The sequence below is a fragment of the Salvelinus namaycush genome, chromosome 21 (assembly GCF_016432855.1).
Source record: "Salvelinus namaycush isolate Seneca chromosome 21, SaNama_1.0, whole genome shotgun sequence".
Classification (NCBI taxonomy): Eukaryota; Metazoa; Chordata; class Actinopteri; order Salmoniformes; family Salmonidae; genus Salvelinus; species Salvelinus namaycush.
In genome coordinates, this window is record NC_052327.1 from 35,428,537 (window position 1) to 35,435,718 (window position 7,182).

At 41.7% G+C, this 7,182-nt stretch overlaps 1 protein-coding gene across 1 annotated transcript; it reads right to left on the bottom strand.

Moving 5' to 3' along the window:
• Positions 1–57: 57 nt before the first annotated feature.
• Positions 58–6,484, bottom strand: dus2 (dihydrouridine synthase 2). Its single transcript, XM_039017627.1, has 16 exons — positions 6,413–6,484; positions 5,944–6,087; positions 5,775–5,820; positions 5,571–5,662; positions 5,359–5,402; positions 5,084–5,144; positions 4,919–4,966; positions 4,753–4,818; positions 4,515–4,585; positions 3,226–3,312; positions 2,943–3,111; positions 2,532–2,653; positions 2,196–2,339; positions 1,527–1,614; positions 1,348–1,421; positions 58–1,096 (listed from the first exon to the last, which is right to left on the bottom strand). The coding sequence occupies exons 1-16, from the start codon at positions 6,416–6,418 to the stop codon at positions 862–864; spliced, it is 1,497 nt and encodes a 498-aa protein (XP_038873555.1). The 5' UTR covers positions 6,419–6,484; the 3' UTR covers positions 58–861.
• Between the last annotated feature and the right edge of the window lie 698 nt (positions 6,485–7,182).

Genomic DNA, 7,182 nt, shown 5'->3' on the forward strand with positions numbered 1-7,182 from the left:
AAACTGTTTAATTAAAAACAAAAACAATTGATTCAATAGCAGCCAACTCTCAATGTATACAATCAACAAAAACGTTTATTGTATAACGTGAAAGAGCAACAACCAATTAATTTAGGATGAAAACATAAAAAGCAAGTTTTCCTAATTTTGTAAGGTCCCATGTGAGACAATGGTGCAATAAATACTGCCTGAGAAAATTAACTCTCTTTATACAGATCCTGTACCGCCCTCCTCTGGCAGATTTCATTACACTGTACATACACTCCTGTCAATAATTATAAAATAAAAACTTGCTTCTGGTTAATAAGAGTAGTGCAGAAAGTTGAAAAGTGGTTTTCTAATGTCACTTTACAGAAGAAACCTTTCAATATTGCAAGAGTAAGCAGAATGTATGATTTCAAGTAGCCTGACAAACTGTCTTGTTACACATTTGGACCTGTTTCTTTGTAAACTAATCCGATTACCAGTTTGGTTTATCAAATAAATAAAAATAATAGGGCCATTTAATAAATCCATACAGAGCATGATTTCTGCAAACCAACACCAAACAGGCTTGTTGTCACTAAACAAAATAATCCAGGAGAAAAAATAAATAGCATTGAACGCCTCATGCTGATGTCTGTTTGACTATTTGGGGGGGAGCTGACAGAATATCTCAGACACTGTACGCTACTCGTTGCAATGTCTCAATCTCACAATAATATGGCCGCTACTGTATCAATCACTCCCCATGGTAAGAGCTGACCCCCGCTGCAAAACAGCCACCATTTAATATAAAAGGTACATGCTGTCTTATTGCGGTCGTAAAGCAATCATTTTACACAGTGTAGTAGTCAGGCTGTGCTTGTCTTGTGCTGTACACTATTTGGAATAGTTGGTGACCCGTTGCTCTTCTGGGTTTTCAGACAGGTGTCTTTTCCTGGCTCCAAAGTATGTAGTGGTGTCCTCCTCATCTGGCGTCTCGTTGCTCTTCTCCTCCCTCTTCCTCTTGCCCACCAACCCAGAGTACTCTTCACCAGCCCGCCCCTCTGGTAGCCCCAAAACACGTAGACATACTATAGCAGAAGCCTGCTCTGCATATTTCTTTGACTTCTCCCTGCATGGTTATAAAAGAGAAAGTGTTTTTGTGTGTGAATACAGTGTACTTTAGCATTTGTATGAGTAAATAACACTGCTTTTAAGCATTATGTGTTATAACAGTGTTATCAAGCTTTAAATTCCCAGGGTTTAACTTGGTCACAAATAGAAATAAAATGAATTAAGCCTTTTGTGAACTAACAACTAACACTGGCATCTGCTAAATGACTAACATTTAAAATGTCTATAACACTTTCACTATTAACTCACCACAGAGTGGATCTGTACTTTTTCCCTGTCATCGTTACCATGGATTGGAAGGCCCGGTCTTGAGAGCGCTGTACCTGTAAACATCATACACAATGCACATAGGCACACTACACATAAATGCACTCTGGTTTTGACATATATGTTGAAATACCATGGCTAATCTAAAGTGGTCATCTTACTGTCTCATATCGTGGTTGCTCCAAGTTCTCCTTGCGGCTCCACTCCAGCAGGAACATCTTAGGGCTGAATTCTCCAGGGTACTCCCTCCTGACACACAAACATCACACTTCCATCATACTATGTACAGTCATAATAATATGTGCAATATGTAATATTCACAGTAATATATTACAGGACTTCCCACTACCTACCTGCCTACACAACTCAACTAGTGATTTACTAGACATAAACCAATGGTCTTAAAGGTGCACTATGCAGAAATCGTTCCGCCGTTTCCTGGTTGCTGAAATTCTAAGAGTTCGCCTAACTTCAGATTGTGACAAAACCACCAGTCATTGTGTAGAGAATCATTGTACCATCTAAACCTCTGTGACATATCTTTTCCACAACCAAAAATATAGTAGTTGGTGTACAAAACTGACAGTACAAGATGCAAAAACTAAACTTAAGAACAGGGAGCATAGAAATAATGCACATAGAACAGATCTACAGCTTCTTAGTATTGTTTTCAATTAGAGTAACAGATCTATAAATGAAATTTCTATGCAAATTTGGTCAGGTCTATCTTACATCCCTTAAACGGCATCCACCAGACAGAGTACGGTAGAGCTGCTGTAACCCGATGAGAGAGATGTGTAAGAGGAGTTCCAAATGGCCTTAGAACAAACCGTTCAAATTTGACACGCATTGTGGTGACATCACCATCTAGAACAGGCTGGTCGGGGTGATTGTGGTTGGTTTGGATGGCTTCCCTTCTGGCTTGTAGTTCTGCCTGGGTCTTCTTATAGTACTCCTGCAGCCCATATCCCTCACTGGAAAACACAGGTGTAGAGTTAAATACCCAAACATCAAACTTGAGTACCAACACTACAATTTTTGAGTACTTATTACCAAAAAGGTTCACCAATAGAATAATATATGAAATATAACTACATTTACTAGGAAATTAACTAGAATACTGGAATTCTGAAGTTCTCTGACATCATGACTCAAAAGACATGTACCAGATCTCTTCGTTGGTTTGGGCAGATTTGAGTTGCTTCCCCAGTGGAGACTCCACCTTATCCCTCAGCATCTGACAGAGGCAGTACTTGGTGTTGAAGGCATGGTTGTCGTAGCGGATGGCCTACAAATACAAAAAGCACAAACATTTCTTAATTGGCTTCTACATGACACAATGTATTTTATGCTTGGTAAAGTTGGCATATAGCAAGTCATCTTTGATTTACGTCCCTGTAGTTTGTGATTGCGCCATTATCAGATCAAAAGACAAGCCTTTGATTACCTAGGTAACTTTCCTATGTCATACCACAATATGTCAATCTACAATATGACAGTGATAGTTGAGTTTGGCATTTTAACACAGTGGGTCTCCTGCAGAGTGAGGTAAAGTGGACGGAGGGCGGTAGACTCACGTATTTGAGGTACTCCTCCATGACCTCCTCCACAGACAGCAGTCCCTGACTGCGGAACACTGAGGGGTTCCACATAGCCGCCCTGGCAACCATCACAGAGGACGCCCCGGTGGCCTTCCGGAACTCCTCGATGTCAGCGTGGGCTTTGACCCGGTCCAGAGAACCTCCGCTACACAAAATACAGTAAGTGTCAAAGGAAAGGACAGTCAGTCACAACCATAGAGATGAATAATTGATTTATCTCCGTGTTCACAACACCTTTGAGAGAGACAGAGCGACTCACTTAGCGATGACAGGAATGGACACCGCCTCAGCTATAGCCTGGATGAAGTCACAGTGAACAGGGTGTCTTGGTCTTTCATCTTTTAACCTGAGGAAGTAGAGTCAGTCACAAATCAATTTGGATATGCAATACCCCCAAAAAGAAAATGAGCCACAAAAACAAGCATCTAAAATCAGATGAATGCAAAATACAATATATATATACAAAAGTATGCGGACACCCCTTCAAATGAGTGGATTTGGCTATTTCAGCCACACCCGTTGCTGACAGGTGTATGAAATCGAGCACACAGCCATGCAATCTCCACAGACAATTATTGGCAGTAGAATAGCCTTACTATAGAGCTCAGTGACTTTCAACATGGCACCGTCATAGAATGCCACCTTTCCAGGAAGTCAGTTCGTCAAATTTCTGCCCTGCTAGAGCTGCCCTGGTCAACTATAAGTTCTGTTATTGTGAAGTGAATACTTCTAGGAGCAACAACGGCTCAGCCTCAAAGTGGTAGGCTACACAAGCTCACAGAACTGGACCGTTGAAGCATGTAAAAATCATCTGTCATCGGTTTCAACACTCACCACCGAGTTCCAAACAGCCTCTGGAAGCAACGTTGGCACAATAATTGTTCGCCGGGAGCTTCATGGTCAAGCAGCCGTACACAAGCCTAAGATCACCATGAGCAATGCCAAGCGTCGACTCTGGAGCCGTGGCAAAGCGTTCTCTGGAGTGATGAATCACGCTTCACCATCTGGCAGTCTGACGGACGAATCTGGGTTTGGCGGATGCTAGGAGAACGCTACCTGCCCCAATGCATAGTGCCAACTGTAAAGTTTGGTGGAGGAGGAAAAATGGTCTGGGGCGGTTTTTTATGGTTCAGGCTAGGCCCCTTTGTTTCAGTTTCCTGGTTCCGCATTACAATGCCCCCATGCACAAAGCGAGGTCCATACAGAAATGGTGTGTCGAGATCAGTGTGGAAGAACTTGACTGGCCTGCACAGAGCCCTGACCTCAACCCCATCGAACACCTTTGGGATGAACGCCGACTGCGAGCCTGGCCTAATCACCCAACATCAGTGCCCGACCTCACTAATGCTTGCGGCTGAAGTCCCCGCAGCAATGTTCCAACATCTAGTTGAAAGCCTTCTCAGAAGAGTGGAGGCTTTTATAGAAGCAAAGGGGGGACCAAATCCATATTAATGCCCATGATTTTGAAATGAGATGTTCGACGAGCAGGTGTCCACAAACTTTTGATATTGTAGTGTAACAAAGGGGATGATAAGAACAGGACTTTACCTGCCATGAACGGCAATAGCTGCCACACCTGTGTTCTCAATTCTCTTTACCAGACTAAGAGTATCTTCCAGCTGAACACACACATAAACACAGGGGTCAGTCAGTCTGCCTCACAAGTACAATTTTAATGACGAATGTAATCTTTAACAAGTGAGGTCAAAAGACTAATGAATTTGGCTCAAAACCCATGACACCCATCTTATTGCTGTAGAAAAGGCATTGTCCTTTTAAAACTTACTGTGGGCAATATTCTGATTTTACATGTCACTGGTTTGGACACTCCTTTCACAAGTGTTCTAAGAATCTAGACAAAGAGAGATGACAAAAATATTGATTTTATTTCTCAACAGTGCGATATTCAATTAGATTGAGCTTACTGATGGGGGAGAAGATTGACTACTCACCGCTTCGATTTTGTCGGGGTCTGAGAGCAGAGCAGCTCCCATCCCACCCTACAGGAGATACAGAGAAGCGAGGGGTCAGCAGACAGTCACCTTAGTGTGAACATTATATTAGGTCTGAACTGACTGACCATTCATTGACTGCTGACTGTGTCACTCATAGCCCACCTTAGTAGAGTATTCCTTAGGACAGCCCATGTTCACATCGATGGCAGCCACATCATTCTCCCTACACATTACAAAGAGGAATATATAAGAACAGGTGCCAAGGGGCAATAAGGCTTTCCTTTTCACTTGTGAGGTAGACCGTAGAACAGATTGTAGTGCCTCTCAACCTAGACCTCAGTTGCTGACAAAATATGCTTACATGTTCTTCCTATATACCAATAGAAATGGAACAGAAAGAATAGATGGACAACAGAAAGACAATGTTCAAGACTCACACTAGTCGCGCCACAATCAGTGCTCTGTCTGGGTCCGCAGTTCCCTGCAGAAACAGTAAGAGGCAGTCATGTTGGTCCCATCTTTGACATGTTGAATAAATAAGGACGAGTCCTGTCTATGTATGATATTGACTTCAATAGCCCCCCCCCCCCCCCCCCCAATTCCTCTAATGAAACATTGCAGACAGTGAAGGCTCTCATGTATTGTCTACCATCTGGAAGACAACACGGTCTTTCTCCTTTTCGCAGGTCCTGAACATCACTCTCTCATCAGGAGCCACGAAATCCACCGTCTCCAAGACCTCTGCAAATCACAACACACGCGCACACACACACACACTATAGCATCTCACAGTGACAGTTGTTGCAACAACAGTAATCAAAGGACTGTAGTAGGGTAGGTGAGACATACTTACCATTGACAACTCTCTGACACTGTGCCATTTTGATGTCAATCAACTCCTACAAAACATACAAAAATGGATTGAACACAGTAATCAAAGACAACAGTTTCAAAAGATAGATTGACAGTCAATTGCCCCAAAGCCATATAATGAAGCACACCTTCTCCACTGACAGACTTACCTCAGAGTACACAATGTCAGCACCATAATCCAGGGACAGCAGTCTCGTTGGTAAGGTGCCAACACGCACCATAGGTGCCAGTGCATTTACATTGCGGAAACACAGTCTACCCACTGTATTGGCCGTCATATTTTCTTTATTCGCCTGGTTCGAATGGAAACAGAAAACAGGCAAAGCTATTAGAACAAGCTGTCCATGTCCTGAGTCTCTTCTTGGTGAAGAGGTTAGGTTAAGTGAAGTAATCAACAACGAATGGTGGGTGTAATTCTATACGAATCAGGGTTAATAACAGCATTGCTTTAGCCAAAGACAGTTTTAGCTGCGTTGACAAACATGTTTGGTGTCGCTGTTCGCTTGCGTACAACCAGAGAAACGTGGCAGATATAACGTATTGCTGGTAATATAATTGGAGGACACACATCTGGCACTTACGATATCCTGTTTTTACTCCATAATCAAAATAACTCACCGTCATTTACAGAAAGTACATTATAGTGGTCTTCATTTGATCACCCGGAACGCGTGTTGACTCGACTTCCTGTTTGAAACCTTGCATCATCAAAACTCGCCGATTTGGTATAGAAATTACTGCATAGAACAGACAAATTCACTAAGAGTAATGTTGTTCTAAAGTGGTCGTTTGTGTGTTGTGTGCTGCATACCTAACTGTACCGGCTGTGTAAACCTGATGAACGTAAAACACATTATAAGGTATAATATTTTAAAGCCACATATAAATACTTTTTTTATTTTTCTCTGGCTGGCAGTTACTGGTACATTATTGGCAAATTTAAACAGTTGAATACTTTATAGTGAGTGCAAAATTATGATAAATGATGATGGCAATGAAACAAAGAAGACAAAGCATGAAGTCATTCATTTCCGATAGGTATTTGATTTATTGTGGTATTATTGTCATTTTCTCATTTACAAAAAAGTGCACTAAAATACATTCCAGTTAACATTCCAAGTACTGAACACCTGATGCTTTACAAATAATTTACAGTGTAAAAGCTCTTCATATCAAGACTGCTCTAGAGATTTGAACTAAAATGGATATAAAGTAGTAATAAATCTTGCATAAGCACTGTGTTTTACCTGACTGGCTTAATGATCATGGCAGCTGTTGGAGAGACAACTCAGACTCACGTAGTACTAACAAACTACATAATGATATCCTAAACCTACATCATTATCTGGTTATTGGCATGAAATATGTTTCTTGAGTCATGTGTGGTA